We start from the raw sequence: 16429 nt of genomic DNA on the forward strand, positions 1-16429 counted from the left end.
GCAGGAAGCTTTTCAGCCATTTGCAATTTTCTCAGAATGTATCTATATCAGTAGTATATATCTACTTCTTTTTTTTTTTAATATAGTTTAATAGTAAAAGCTTGGAAAGCCCTTGAATTCTCTGCAGCTTTAACTCAAAAACAAAAATGGGAAAACACAGCCAGATTTTGACTCATGCAGAAAATGAAGATCGACATTATTCTAATTGAAATCTGCAGCTCATAACTAGGTATTTTTGAGTAACCAAAGCAGTGTCATGTGTAAACCTGTATTTTTTTTGTATCATTGATTCTTCTGTTCCTTGTCTGTTTCGTGTGTTGGTTTTCTTAAGTGTGGATCTAGTCTAACTTGCTTTGTGTATGCAGTATTCCTGCAGCTTCATCACTAGCATAGGCAGCTGTCGTAATGGTACATGACCACTTGGTGTCAGCATTTGTTCTAACAAAAATTTAGTTTCTTTTGGCGCAATTGGCACTGGTTTCTTGTGTGCTTAATCCTCATTTTCATTAAGGCAGAGTGCCATTGCAATAACTGAAATACATATTATTAGCCTGATTCTGCACTGTCTCCTGCAATATAATCATTCATGAAAGAGTAAAGATGATAAAACAAGTCTAATTGTGAAGGGAGTGGATGATTAATTTCTTTATTACCTATCAGAGAAAGCAAAGATGTTGATTCTTGTTTCTGGTCTTAATTTCAGTATATAAAACAGATGTACTTGAAATAAATTCTGGTTTCATAACAACCATTTAAAAACCAGTTGGCAGCTATCAGTTAGCGTGAAATTAGAAGTTTGCCTACGCAAGGATATCCTCAGACATCTTTAGCTCACGCTGTTCCCTTAACTTCTGCCTGTGCAACACTGTAGAACAGATGCACCCATGCTAGCTCATCAGCCTTCCTCTGGGGTGACAGGAGGGGACTAGAGTTTGTGTAGCTTTTATTTGAAGGATGGGAAAAAAACAGCTAGCTGTTAGGGTGGCTCTTAAACTGTTAATATTCATTGATTTTTGAATTTGCAGGCTGCAAAATGTAAAGTCAACAAACATCTGTAAGAATGACACTGTCTCTATACTGCTGATTTTGACACAACGAACTGAGTTGTTGAAAATTGTAGATCTGGGTTTTAGTGCTGTTGGGAAATTTTTTTGGATTTCTCTAACGTGCAGCTCTAGTAGGTTAAACAGAAAAGAGTATCCTCTGATTTATGCATCTCTCTTTTCTGCAAGAGATATCTTTTTTTTCTGCCTTTACTTGAGGAATAAAAGACTTCTGTTTAAAACTCATTGTATTCGCAATACCTCTGGGAGAAGGAAATATAGCTCCTAAAAGAACTTGCTGTGTATGCACACCAGCAGATTACCTGTTTGAAGACAGCATATTTTTAAAGGAAATTGAACAAATCTTTATTCCTTAAAAATAAATTAAAAAAACCAGCAACAAATAAAAAAGCCGATAAAAAAAACAAATCCAAAGCAACAGAAACCATCCAAACAATCCATTTCCCTCTTACTGAAAAGCAAAAAAAAAAAAAAAAAAAAAAGCCACCAGCCCCATTGAGAAGTGGTAATAACAGCTGTTTGTAAGAAGCTGTTTTCTTTGAGCGAACAAATTTTCTCTTTTTACATCAGCTGTCTAATAGGTGAATGCTTGTGGGTTTGTGCAATGTAAATGTTCCAATCTTACAATTGGGCTGTCTGTGTAGTTCCAGATGAAGTATCCATTATAGCAGTGGTTCAACTGCCTTTTATCATGATAATGGGGAGACCTCAAACAGAAGTCTTGCTTTTTCGAGTACCTTGCTATATGTTTTTCTTTGTTCTTTGCTGTATATGTTCCTGCAGCTTTCGACTTACTTTTTAGGAAAAATGAGAGAGAGACAAAGTATGACCATATGTTGTTTTTAAAAGTAGTCCAAAACTCCACAGTCATATGGCTTTGGGACTTGTCTGTCTGTGACCTGGCTGTGCTGTTAGGCAATAAAAAAAACACAACTTTTTCAAACAGTGTTAGAATATGGCTGCCCCCTAAACCTGAACATCGTAATGGACATTGATCATAGCCTCACCCCAGTGTTTGGGGTTGTGAAATCAGGGAGGTGTGATCTTTGCTTGCTTCACCTCAAAGGAAAGTACAAAACGAGCCCTTACCCAAGCTAGACGTTGTTGTCAGATTTGTGATGTGCATCTTGCTGAATGCAGAATGAGTTGTACCTTTTATGCACTGTGGAGGACTGTGCATGAAATTCTGGAGGTATTTGTTTTTTTAATGTGTTCCTAAGGCTTCTAAGAGGGAATAAAATGCAAATGAAGTGAACAGAGGGAAAAACAAATTGACCAGTTTTTTTTCTGTCATACATTACGTAAATTTTGTAGTAAAGGTCTCTCAGCATGCACCAGTTCTGATAGTCAATATGCGCTGCTGTACCAGGCTGTTTAAAGATTTCTTGTTATACCTAAAGCATAGCAACTGTTTTTCATAAAGCAAGCATTTCATGTAAATATATTTGTAATGCAGAAAATAGGTACTTAGGTATGTAATAATTTTTTCTAATGGATTTTTCAAAATAAGATTGTGAAATTTTCTCTCTACAACCCTGCTTTCTCAATAGCCTAATGTAAGTAACAGAGACTTAAAAACAAATATTTCTGATCTGATCATTGAAGACCATTGTTAACACTGCTTTTAATCCTAGCTAATGTTTCTTATTTCTTCCCAGAGCTATAAAATGTAGATGCAGAGGCTGACTTTGGTCTAGTGCAGTTAATCTCCTTTGGCTGCTCATCTAATTCGTTAGAAAAGGGAGGTACTAAAAGCAACCCAGGGAGATTGCTAGATTGAAACTAGATATTTGGGAACAGCTTGGCAGTTGAAGACATACTTAGGAATGTCTTCATAAATTAATCGTCCTCTCACTCTAATAGAATGGTATTAATGCATTTAAAAGTATCTTCCAACCGTGAGGCAGTTGACTAACCCCTGTATACTTCTGGGAATGTAAGGAGCTGTCTTTGATGCTGCCTTTTTTTTTTTTGTTTGTTTTTTATTCAGAAAGGGAGGAGAGAAAGAATACTTACCTGCTTTTGTGCAGGTTCAAAGCCCAAATGTTAATCAAAGTTTTTTTAATTTAAAAATCCACGTGGTGTTTTTGTAAGGTTGTTGTCTTGAAGCACGGTGATGGTTAAGATGGTTTAATTGGGAGGTATATTTTATGATTCCATTATTAGAAATCACAATTAGGAAGTAAAAGCATTACTTTGAAACTGTATACTTCAAATAATCCAGGAATAGATTTCTATTTGAGGACAAATTTTCTTTTCTGGAGTAAAGAAAGTTTATTAGACTTGCAAAGTTCTGTCAGGTTAAATGAGATGTGTTTGTACAGCTTTAATGCAGGCACTTTTAAGTCTGTCTTTTTCTAAAAGCCTTCCTTTAACTGCCTCCTAGGCTTTTGTGTTTTCAACAGCCGAGCCCTAGTGGATTCCTTTTCAAACTGGAGTCCTTTAAAGGGGACAGAGTACCCAAATCTCTCAAGCGTGCAAACTATTTTATTGTCTTTTTGCATGTTTACTGTATAAATGCTTTTGTTTTTTCCCCTTTTTTAAAAACTGAGAAGACTTTTAAGACCTTACAAAAAAAAAGGGGGGGGGGGGAATTGTGTGGTGAAGGGTTTATTACAACAAAATTTGCAGGGGTAGTTAGTATATTCAGTTAGGCTTCCAGAGACAGTGGGAAAGCAAGCAAGTGCTTTTGGCTCACAAATGTTGCTTTGGAATTTTACCTTTTTCTGAGTTCAGTTGGCTTAACTGTGCAACAACAAATGCCAGTGGTGGCTGTATTAGATGCAGGCACGACAAACCAAATTCTATTATTTTCCTTGGGCTTGATCCAGGTCTGTTTTGACTGGCCTCTGAACCCTGCTTTTTGGGAATTGTCTTGGTGGAAGGAGGGAAGGGAAATAGCAGAAAGGGCTCTGGATTCTGAAGGGTCTTCTGAATTATCTCAGGTTGCTTCAGTGGGTGGAAAGTTCATAGGGGACTCTTAACACCTTACAGTAGATAATATTTGTGATGTATGGAGGACTGCATTTATGCATATCTGTGTATGCGTGAGCATGATGTATTTTTGCTGTTGTATGTCTTAATGTCATTTTCTTAATTACAGGCTGAGTATGTCCAGCTTGTCACTGAACTTAGAATGACAAGAGCCATTCAACCTCAGATAAATGCCTTTTTACAAGGTTTCCATATGTTCATTCCACCGTCTTTGATTCAGCTGTTTGATGAATATGAACTGGTAAGCAGATATGCCTGTACTTTGTTCAGCACCCTTCATCAGTAATGTAATGATGTAGAAGTAAAGCTCAGTACCCACAAGATATTAATCGTGTATCTTTCATTTCAGTCTTTCTTTGTGCATCAATCAGTGGGGTTCCCAATCTGAGTATTGCTACTTTTCCTACTTATTTAGAATAGCCATCTTTCTGGCATTTCTTTAAAAAAAATTCTTTAAAGTCAGGAGATGCTGTCTACTGTCTTTGAGACACACTTTCGAGTTTGAGAATCAAATTGAAATAAGTTTTTGGAGTAGTTTGATCTTTTGTAACTAAGATATCTCAAGTTTTGTCTCTAGTCATGCTAAAAGTCAGATTTTTTTTTTCTAAGTTCCTTCATCGTAATTTCTACCCTTTGATACTCTGTGTTTAAATTGGACGGATCATGTTACATTATCCGAGTTGAAGTATTTTTTTTTTTTTGTATTAAAAGTTAGTCATGGTAATAATAATCCAAGACTGTAAGGTTGAAACTAAACAGAAAATGCACAGCATTTTTTTAAAGCAATAACTTTTAAAAATAGCATAGACACTTTAAATTAATGGTTAGTCAGCACTAACCAAATCTATGTGCTTTTTCTGAAGGAGCTTTTGTTGTCTGGCATGCCAGAAATTGATGTGAATGATTGGTTAAAAAATACAGAATACACCAGTGGCTATGAGAGAGGAGACCAAGTTATTCAGGTAAAATTCTTTTTTTTTTTTTTTTTTTTTTGAATAATGTAGATTATTGTAATTTAATCAACAAAAAGGTTTTTTTTGTTGTCATTTTCTCTTTTCATGGAAGCTGACTGACTAAAATTTGTGGAGCCTTTTTTATACTATATTTCTATATTAAATGACTTCTTGTATATTAAATGATTTGGTTATATATGAATTTGGTCTGAAAATATCCATAATTGAAGATACAAACACAAACTTACTGTTTTACCATTATCCTTTCAAGTACTGTAAGTAGTAAAAAATGAAAACTAACATTTTTTTTCTTATTTCATTTAGTGGTTCTGGGATGTTGTGGAAGAACTAACTCAGGAAGAGAGAGTATTACTATTGCAGTTTGTTACTGGCAGGTGAGAAACTCTAGTGTAATAACAAATGTGCTAGATACTCTGAAATAAGTTAACAGACTTCAGACTGCCATACAAACCACCTACGTAGAAACAAGTTGCTGTTTCAGGCAGTTTTTAAACAAGGAAGTAGTGAATTTAACTGCACTTTATATTCTTCTTTCTATTGCATATTTATGTGGCTCTTAGCTCCTCCAGGAATCATCGTTTGGTTTGGAAGGAACTTGAAAGGTCATCTAGTTCTAACCTTCCTGCGGTGGGCTGTGCCACCTTGCACTGTAAGGTGGAATCAATAAAGGCTTTAATACATGAGATATAAATGGGTATCATTTTAGTCAGTGTAAATAGAATATCCTTCTACTAAAGCTCATTTGGATTTAACGTTAGTGCAGCATGTCAAGATCAAATGAAAGTGTAACCTTATGCAAGACCGTTTGTCTTATGTAGTATTTCTGCCCTAAATTCAAGCTGGTCTTCAGGGAAAGCCACTTCAATTTCCTTTATGGTTTGGTGGCAGTGCAGGGCAGGGACGGGACAGGTTGACCAGTAAATGCCACTTTGAGCTGGGTGAGTTGCCAGATATCTGTATACAGGTACTTTGCAGAGTGACACACATGGGCTGTCTAGGTTTTGTAGTCCTTTTTTTTTTTTCTTTTTTTTTCTTTTTTCCTGGTAGCAGATAAAGATCATGCCGTCTTCTTAATTTGGTGTTTCTTTCATACTCTGGGATCAGTGGAGCAGTTGACCTTTCCTTTGTTTATAGGTTTTGTGATTAAGCGGTGGTAAAATGCAAATTTAGTTCATCAAACCTTGTCTTTTATAGGAAGGAATTTCACAGTCATGGATGTATCATCAAATGGCACAGTCTTCAAATTCTGTTAGTTTCACTTGATTTATTACAAATTTCATTGTTTTTAGGGATCGCAGACAATTAAAAAAGCTAATTCTGTGCACATCCATCTTTTTCTGTCTGTCCTCTACGGAAACGAATCTGTAACTCTGATTGCACATCTGTTGCGTGTCAGCTGCTGGTCTTCCATCTTTTAATGGACTAATCCATTTCTAAATCTAGATGGCAAATAAGGATACTTAAGATATAAAGTCATTTTTCAAATTCTGCTTAAAACATTCTAAATGATGCTGATGTGACATTCACTATGTGCGTGGCATTTGGGATAATCTGGATTCTCAGGGATGCTTTCTATCAAGTAAACAGTTACGTGGTCTGATTGAATAGTGCTCAAACATGTATTATTTTGCTCACAAATCATGTGCCAACTTTGTTACTAGGATTTCTTGTTAGTAGGAAATACGTTTTTTTTTTTTTTTTTTTAAGAACTCTGAGTTGGAATTTAGAAACAAATTGCTATTATTTTTTTCTTCTATCACCTAGCAAGAACCTGTTGTGTTTTTTCTCCAGTGAGGTAAACGCAACAGATATTTCTCTGCAAACATTTAGATTTGAGAAATTACCTCTAATAGTGGTGTGCACCTAGCATTTTTGCACATAAATCCAGCAATGCCTTAGAAAGTCATAGTTTCTGGGCATGGAAGATCTAGATGCTGAGTTGTCTGTGAGCTAAAATTCCAGTTTGTTTAGTACAGGCTGGTATTTCAAATCAAACTTTACACTAAAAGTATACCTGATTTCAAATTTGAATCTTTTTCTAACTGAATACTCCATATTTATTTAATGAGGAATTTCTTTTAAGATTCTCTGTGTGCTGCTTGGTAGTCTGCATTTGAATTTTTCATTATTTTTTCCTTTAGTCTCTTCTACATATCCACTTAATTGATTTTTTTTATGAAGTAGTACTATTCTTTCCTTCCAATTAAAGGCTATAAAATTAATTTAGTGAGTCGAATAACATTAATTACATTTATGTCAATGTCTTCAGTGTTTCTCTGACATTTCTAAATATTTCTCAAGTGTTACCTTTCATCTTCTCCCAGTCCTAAAGATTTTTTTATTCCATGTAGTAAAGTCTTACTTTAGTAGTTCAGAGCATACAGCATTGCGTTCAGCAGTAATACGAATTCTGAGACATCTTTTTTTAACAGCACACTTTCCATATCGCATGTAAAGTTTGAGTAGCAGATGCTATGTGTTTGGAGGTCTTAGCACTCTGAAAGCCTAAATATAGCCTATGGAAAAATAGGTAGACAAGATTCAGATGCAAGTTTAAACATTTTAATATCATTGAAGTTTCCAAAGCTATGAAATCGTATTGTTGCTCTTGCTCAAGGCTGTTTGCACTTGTAGAGTGAAAGGTAGGATCTCGTGATCTTATTTACACATATTTGAAAGGCCCTCTTTCTGTTATTGGCAGTGTTTTGTTTTGAAATAAAACCTCATACTCAGAGCCTTGTACTCATGCTGCAGCCATCTGTTACTTTCAAGCTTTGAAATCCACGACCATTCTGTATGATTTTAACCTATTGTATGAAAAGCATTCTAATAAGTTAAATTGTAAAAATGTTAGTTAATAGTGGGCTGAATAAGAAATATTCAACAGAGTGAAGTCTGTATTTTATTGCTTATTTGAATGTAGAATTCTCCTGGCTCACAGAACAAAAGATCTCTGCAGGGGAGGCAGCACTGTAGTAGAAATGCAAGCCAAAAACATCATATAAAAGAGGGTACCATTGTAAAATCTTTTACAACTGTTTTGAACTGTGGCTGTGAACATAATCACATTTGTGTGTCAGAAATAGTATGCTGAAAATAATCAGTACTTCACTTCTTGATGGTTGCCTTATACACCAGTGCTAGAACTGCCTGCTGAATAGTGCTGTCATTAAGACAGGTGGTATAGCTTTTTCTTGGACACTATAGCTAGCTCTTACAGGTATATTTAAAAAGTATTGTTGCGACCTCTGTCATAGCTCCTTAACATCTGGCAATAGCAACCTTTGCTCTGCTGCATTTTTATCAAGTAATTTTACCGTGAGTGGAAGCATTACTTCATTCTGATTTTCACTTGCTCCTGCTTTTTGCAGTCATCTTGTTTTTTCATTATCTTTAATGTAAGTATCTGAAATCTGGAATGCTAACAGCTTTTTCATATTTTCTGGAAGGTTTATTTTGTCTTATCAATTTCTTTGCTAGATACAGGATCATAAAATAGACAAGGTTGGAGGGGGACATATGGGGACTGCCTAATCCAACCCCATGCTCAAAGCAGGGTCAGCTGAAGCTGTGTGCTCATGGTCTTGTCCAGTCTCCAAGGATGATGACCCCATGACTTCTCTGGGCAACTTGATCCAGTGTCTGACTGCCCTTGCAGGAAAAAAAAATAAAAATAAAAAAAAATCTCAAGTTTAAATGGATTTTCCTGGGCTTCATTTTGAGCCCATTGTCTCCTGTCTTCTCACTGGGCATTACTGAGAAAACTTGGGCTCCATCTTACTCATTTTCCCCTTCAGGCATTTAAATGTATTGATCACTTTTCCCTGAGTCTTCGACTCTCCAGGTTGAACAGTCCCAGCTCTATCTCCTCATGTCAGGTGCTCTTATCCCTTTGTGGCCCTGTGCTCGTCTTGCTGCAGTGTGCCCTTGTCTCTCTTCTACTGGAGAGTTTGGAGTCAGTTCTTCTTCACCAGGACTGAGTACAGGGGAAGGATTACCTCCCTTCACCTCATGACAATGTTCTTCCTGATTCAACAAGGATGTTCTTTGCAAGGATGCATTATTGGCTCACATTCAACTTCTTTAGTCCTTCTTTTAATAGTTTCTTGACTGTCTTTTTTTCTTTTTATGAGGGCTGTAGTAACAACAGGTATGACATTGTAACATATACCAACTTCCATTGATGTTATATCTAAATTTTACTCTATTCCTCTCTGATTAAAATTTGTGAGGGATGCTGAAGATTGCAGGTCTATTATCTATTTATATTTAAAGTAATCCTTGAATAATACATTGATAAAAGGAAAAAAATCTGAATAATATGATTAAGTGAGAATGCATTCCTGAATATGTCATTGATTTTGTGTGTGTCTGTGGCTTTGCTATAGAATGGCCATAGATGAGGATTTAACTGATATGTTGGTTTTATTAGTAAACTGAAAACCTATATGAAAAGATGCATCAAAACACTATAGTCAGTTGTCCCACAGGTAGTAATTGGAGAACAAAATTTTTAATAATGCAGTTATTTTTTAAACTGTAAATGTAAATAAATCGAATAAGGTAAAATTACTGTAGTAAACTGAGATGACGTTTTGTTCTAAAAACTGGTCAAAGGAATGAGTTCTCTTTGCAGACACAGTTCTCTTAGCCTTCAAAGAATTTGATGTCTAACATAAATAAATGTATTATTCAATATCGTAATTAAAAGTATTTAGACAGTGAAAATTTTGATTCTGGTGAGAAATGGAGAACCTGTATGAAAGCTGGTCACATGTAACAGTAAAAAAAAAAAAAAAAAAAGTATGTGCAGGGTCAGTAATATGTTTTATTATGTTATATTATGTTTTAGATGTCCTTACAATGATCTAACTTCTGTGAGTATTCTCAGTTCCAGGGTGCCTCATGGTGGCTTTGCCCATATAATGGGTGGAAGTGGGTTGCAAAATTTTACAATTGCTGCTGTGCCGTATACTGCAAATCTTTTACCAACATCAAGCACATGGTATGTTAACTAGGTCTTATTAAAATAATCTGATATAAGGCATTTTTTCAAATCATTGTCAGTCAAAAATACAATCTGTTTGAATGCTTTTATTAAAAAGATCAAAAAACTCTAGACAGTTTATGGAGTATTCTCTAGCCAACAAAGTGTTGGGTTTTTACTTAGAGGTAGTTGCATTGTTTTGCTCATTTGCTTAACCACAAGGGGTGGGATCAATAAGGGAATATCCAAGTTAAATTATTGTATTAAATTTTACAAGAATGAAAAAAGCTCACTTTTCTGCAATATACATGAATACTTTATGGGGTTGTAATGGAGCACTGGTTTTATTTGTTTGCTTTTTGTTCCATAAATGTGACATCTTCAGGATTCTCAATCAGAAAACGACTGTTGAGTTTCTTTGATGTTTTTTCTTTGTTTTTCTTTTTCTTTTCAGCATCAATATGCTCAAGTTACCTGAATACCCAAGTAAAGAAATCCTAAAGGACAGGCTTCTTGTGGCATTACACTGTGGAAGCTATGGTTACACAATGGCATAATGAAGTCCAGGAAACTCATCTGTCTACTGATGTGCAATTCAAAGTGGCAGAAGTAATTTTGGAAACTGTCAATAGAAAAGCAGCTTAGGTGCTGCAGCCCATTGGCAGGGCTGATTTTCAGAATTCACACAGGATCATCAGGTTTTTCTCTCCATTATATGTTGTCAAAGTAACTTTGATACTGTCAAAGAACTTACATTTCTCAGTATTCTGTATTTTCATTTATTTAAATGTCAGGTCTGTATGGAAATCAGTTTACATGCTTTTCATTATTACTTCAGTCTGAATCAGGAAGTTTGTCAGAATCTCTTTCTACAGTCTTATTTTTGATTTTCAACTAGATGGTTGAATGACATTTGTGTCATAGTTTATTTTACATTCAGATGGCATACTGGTAATGGACAGACATGTACTTTTTGCCTTGTTGCATGTGAAAGTGCCATTTATTTTTTCAGAGAACACTATAGAAAGTTCAATTTGGATATTGTACAGTAAGACAGATCTGATGTATTTTCCATTTCTTTGCATAGCAACAAATAAAGTTTTATAACTTTTTAGCATTTTAATGTATATAATATGTAAAGATTAGACTTACAACTGGAAAGGATATCAGATGAAATTACTATCTAATTTATATTAGAATTTACACTATATTCTACTAAATATTTAAAGTATTTGTGACTTTATAGTCAACTTGCAGATTAGAATTTGTAAATATTATTTAAGTTCTATATCCATTTGTTTGTTTGAATGCCTTTACTGTTTCCTTGACATAATTGTATGCTCAAAAGTTATTATAAAATTTTAATATTTTTACGAGAATTTGAATGTGACTAGTGTGTGTGGTTTTGTGTTTTTGTTTTTTTTAAGATTCCGTTCATCTTGCTAGTAATTTAAATTGCCATTGAAGCAGTATTTGAGAAGGCATTGTCAGAGTATATGGATGGTCATAAGCAAATGCACATGGAAAGAACCTGAGCTTATTGAAAGGTTAACTGTCAAGACTATAATAATTAGAATCTCACATAAAAATTTCTGTAGAATTAGGGTATGTTACTCAAGTAACATGCAAAAACGCACAACTGTGGTTTACCAGCATGCGCTTTTGATAAGTGGGGTTAGATGATGTATTTGCAAAACTTTGTTAGGGACCCTAGAATAGGTCTACATTATTGCTTTGGATCAGGCTAAGATTATTTTTGTTTGCTCTGTGGATTGTTTGTTTGTTTTAATGAATCTGAGCATCCCTGCTTGTCATGCTTTTGCTGCAGAGAATGCAGTCTGGATTCTTTCCAGTTGAAACTAAGCAGCATCCAGAAATGTACCAAATACTAATAGATGAACATCTAGTTACATCTGCAGGACTGCATTGATCTGAAGAGGTGATCAGAAGTAAATGAGTCTAGGCTTAGTGAACATCCCAAAGTGATAAATTTAGGGTTCATGTCCTCAGAACAAACAATTCACTACTGATGTTCTCGTACACTCACTGAGTGCTAATATAGGTGTAGCCTAAGTTTGCTAATTGATCTGTATGGGCTGCTTTCTTGGTTTGTTTGTTTGTACTTTAAGTATGTATTTATTTTAATCTGAAGCATATATAACCTCTCTTGGGGGTGGGAGAGAAATCCATGGACTGTCTGATTCGGTGGTGCCACAGTAATTTTCCTGCAGGCTAAACTTTAAACGTGTAGAGTCCCTGCCCCCTCCCCTCTTGCCCTGTTCCATTTGTGCTTTAAATTCTTCTGCAGTGTTTGTGAACCTGCATCTGACATGCAATTTAAGGAGGATTCTGCTTTTAGTTAGTAGAAACAGGCAGGCTCTGCCAGGATGGTAGTCAGTGAATCTTGGCCAGACTGTTGGTTTAGTCAGCAGAAGCACATGCTGTTCCTCTGTAGCATCCTCTAGGACAGCTTAAGGAGCTTACTTAGATGGGTTAGATGTTTGAGGATATGTAGGGTTTTAGTGCTAAATCCCAGTTATCCTGGATTCATCAGTTTAGCAGAAGTACTTCACTTTTCTACATGGTTGGGCAGTACTTGATTCCCTGACCGTGTATCCGATTTCTTTGTGTGCCTTTGCCAGGTGGATTTGATACCAGGAAAGTATTTTGAACAATACAATATATTTTCCAGGGGTTATGCATTTGTTTTCTTTAGGTGAACTGGGATTTAAGTCTTTATCCAGGTGTTTTACCATAAATACAGTTGTTCATTAACTATATCAATTAACTGCGATTTGCATTTGTTTTTTTCTGTTTGCATTTCACCTGGTCTGTTTTGTGGTAGTATCCAGTAGTTCACAGGAAACTGGAATCTTGCATAGTCTTGCATGGTGTCCAAATGCAGAAGTATCAGCAAGCTGAATTTGGTCTCAAGCTGTATGCCAAAGATGCTCTGCAGCTGATTTTGGCATGTAATGTAGTGCAAAGTTTTAATCTTCTGAACAGTTTTCTGTTGACAGATCTCCCTGGTAGAGCATCACAAATGGTACAGAAACAGACTACTTCTTCTTACTAATATTACTCATATTCCTTATGAAGTATCTTGTAGTACTTGTGCAAAATACTTCTTGATAGAATCGAATTCTTTTAAAGTACTTATGTAATGAGAAAGCATGATGTAAATAAGAGCTGTATTTCCGTTTTCTGCTTGCTGGGCTCCTCTACACCAGGAGTTCATATTTTTGTTATTGCTAGTTTTGAGTAGTTGTTTATTTTCTTCTGGAACACTTAAACGTTACTGTCTGCAGCAGTTGACCATGTGAAGTTACCAGGATTTAATTATTGCATTGAAAGACTGTTTTTAGGACACCTGCGCCCTATTAGCGACAGGATATGACAAGCATGTTGAGAAAATATAACTTAATATAGCTTATAGTTTAGAATGATTAATTGGTTTATATTTGTTTTTTCCAACTGTGCCAGAAGAAGGCAGGGTGAGTGTTTTATCTAGGAAAGAAAAGAACAGAACAGATGTCTTGTCACATCATAGATCATGAGCGCTCATTAACTTTTATTATCTTTATAAAATGTTATATAGCAAAGCCTAGTTTTTGATGCTTGAAAATGTGTTATGCATCTAATGTTACAAAACCATTAAAACCGTAAACTGTGAAATGTAGTTTAATGACTACTACTGTATGTTCCATATGAATTACTATAGTCAGTAAGATTGAAAATAGAATGAGAGCGAGAAGGTTGTTGGCCTAAATTTTCCAGAGACTTGGAGACTTGCATGCGTACAGTAAAAAACAATATGAAGACCACATCTGCTTTGGAAGCTTGTGAACTCTATTGAAAAGACTAAATTCAAAATTGTAGTTTTAGCGTAGTTGGACTGTTTTTGAAATCTAATGAGCTGTTTCAGCTCTGCAAGTACAACTCAATAATGCCTAATAAAAGGGAAAGGAGTACTGCTTGGCCTTGTGGTGGGGGAAGCAGATGAGAAAGAAAAATCAAATTCAGTAATGGTGTTTGTTTCAGAAGGAAGGCATCTTCCACAAGGCAGAAGGAAGGCATCTTCCACAAGGCATGTCAGGTACCTGCCTAATGTGTGGCAAGCCAGGGTGGAAAGAAGGTTTCCCTGTATTACATACTTCTCTTTTTATATATATTACACAGAAGTTGTTGGTTTATGATTAATGTCAATCTCAAGTCTCTTGATTAATCAGCAGAGATGTTGGGGGGGGGGGGGGGCGGAGGAGAGATTGTATTTTCTTCTAGAAGTCTGAAATGGTGTCAGTATATGATGCACTGGAACAGCTCTTTGCTCAGGATTCTCTACACTAGTCGATATTCGTATGAATTCCTACAATACAAGATTATCTTCTAGGAGATGCTTTTTCTACAGAAAGTCTTTCTGGGGTGGGTACTTCAGGAAGCCAAATATGTTCAGTGTTAAACTGAACATATTAGAAAAGCAGTCAATAAGCAGTATCTTCTTTTCCAGGTAAGACATAATGAATTCCCTTTGCAGAAAGTTTGCAGATGACACTAAGTTGGGGGAACGTGTCGATCTGCTGGAGGGTAGGAAGGCCCTGCAGAGGGACCTGGACAGGACAGGTAGATGGGCAGAGGCCAATTGGATGAGGTTCAGCATAGCAAAGTGTCAGATCCTGCACTTTGGCCACAACAGACCCCTGCAGCTACAGGCTTGAGGCAGAGAGGCTGGAAAGCTGTGCAGAGGAAAAGGATTTGGGGGTACTGGCTGATGCTTGCCTGAACATGAGCTGGCAGTGTGCCCAGGTGGCCAAGAAGGCCAACGGCATCCTGGCTTGTATCAGGAATAGTGTAGCCAGCAGGACCAGGGAGGTGATCGTCCCCCTGTACTCAGGTCTGGTGAGGCCATACCCGTGTTCAGTTTTAGGCCCCTTGCCACAAGGATACTGAAACCCTGGAATGTGTCCAGAGACTGCTACGAAGCTGGTGGAGGGCCTGGAGCACAAGTCCTGTGAGGGGCAGCTGAGGGAACTGGGGTTGTTTAGTCTGGAGAAGAGGGGGCTCAGGTGAGACCCTATTGCTCTCTACAACTACCTGGCAGGAAGGTGTGGGGAGCTGGGGGTCAGCCTCTTCTCACAGGTAAGTAGTGATAGGACTAGAGGGAATGGCCTCAAGTTGTTCCAGGGGAAGTTTAGGTTGGAAATTTCTTAGGTTGGAACATTTCTTCTCAGGAAGAGCAGTCAGGCACTGGGACGGGTTGCCCTGGGAGGTGGTGGAGTCACCATCCCTGAGGGTGTTAAAGGAAAGGTTGGATGTGGTGCTTAGGGACATGGTTTAGTGGGTGACATTGGTAGTAGGGTGATGGCTGGACCAGATGATTTTGGAGATCTTTTCCAACCGTAATGATTTTATGATTCTAAATCAGGAAAGGAAACAGAAGTGGTGTGCTGTGCAATTTTTCCTTGCAAATTAGAAGGACTGCGTGAAGAAAGCCAGCTGATTAATTAATAGACTGATGAACATGAACTGTGCTAAGAGGAAGTGGGTGACCCTGTCTTAATTCATAGCAGGCAGGCATAGTGGTGCTATATTTAGCACCTTTTCATTTCCACCACAGGCTTTTGAAACATGATGCAGATGTTGAAGAGTGGGAGAACAAGAAGGCATTTTCCCAAGATAGAAGAGCTTTTCAGATTCTAAGGCTAGTTTCTATTCCTTTATAGTTTCCCTATTGTATGTAATATATAACAATAAATAGTGTGTAACAATGGTCAGTATTTACTTCAAATACATGCTTTAGATAAAGGATTTTATTTATATATATAACTATATATGTTATTGGTACTACTACAGTAGAATGCTACATCCCAGAGTTTTTTAGGCTGTAGAAATTGTAGAGCTTAGGGATATGGTTTAGTGGGGACTGTTAGTGTTAGGTTAGAGGTTGGACTCGATGATCTTGAGGTCTCTTCCAACCTAGAAATTCTTGTTTTCCTCTGTTACTGCTGCTAACCGGGCTATTTTTTAATAGATTAAGTAATGGAGGCTTTCCATTTCAGCTGCGTGGATTTTGCATACATCTTTGCATTTCCCTTACCTTCATTTTCAAACACTGGGTGGGTTTTCAGTTGGGTTGTTGAAATCACTGGCAAATCAGTAGCTGGTACATGCAAGGGTAGTTTCAAAGAATTTTTAGCGTGTCCATACGTAAGTATTTTTCCAGTTAAGAAATAGAATTAGCCAAGTACTAAACTGACACAAAGAACCAGAGCTTTAAATCAACTGGATTAAACTTCCTCGGGGATTCTTGAGTTGTAAAGATAAGTACTTTTCCATCCGGAACATCTGTTACACCCAGACTTACTATAGGTAATCGCACAGCTGATAGACTAGAGGCTGTGATATATGTTTTA

The 16429-nt window shown here is 36.6% G+C and overlaps 1 protein-coding gene across 3 annotated transcripts in view; it reads left to right on the forward strand.

Annotated features, from left to right (window-relative positions):
• The window catches only part of HACE1 (HECT domain and ankyrin repeat containing E3 ubiquitin protein ligase 1), a 49207-nt gene extending 37809 nt beyond the window's left edge, over positions 1–11398 (forward strand). For 2 of the 3 annotated variants that reach the window (XM_027454781.3, XM_027454782.3), the window contains 5 exons: positions 4168–4299; positions 4922–5020; positions 5336–5406; positions 9924–10037; positions 10474–10720. In XM_027454781.3, the coding sequence (XP_027310582.1) occupies positions 4168–4299; positions 4922–5020; positions 5336–5406; positions 9924–10037; positions 10474–10576 (519 nt within the window). In that variant the 3' untranslated portion in view covers positions 10577–10720. Of the gene's footprint in view, positions 1–4167; positions 4300–4921; positions 5021–5335; positions 5407–9923; positions 10038–10473 lie in introns of all 3 variants that reach the window. The other variant, XM_027454780.3, reaches the window with a different exon arrangement.
• The last annotated feature ends 5031 nt before the right edge of the window (positions 11399–16429 follow it).

Source organism: Anas platyrhynchos, chromosome 3, assembly GCF_047663525.1.
Source record: "Anas platyrhynchos isolate ZD024472 breed Pekin duck chromosome 3, IASCAAS_PekinDuck_T2T, whole genome shotgun sequence".
NCBI lineage: Eukaryota > Metazoa > Chordata > Aves > Anseriformes > Anatidae > Anas > Anas platyrhynchos.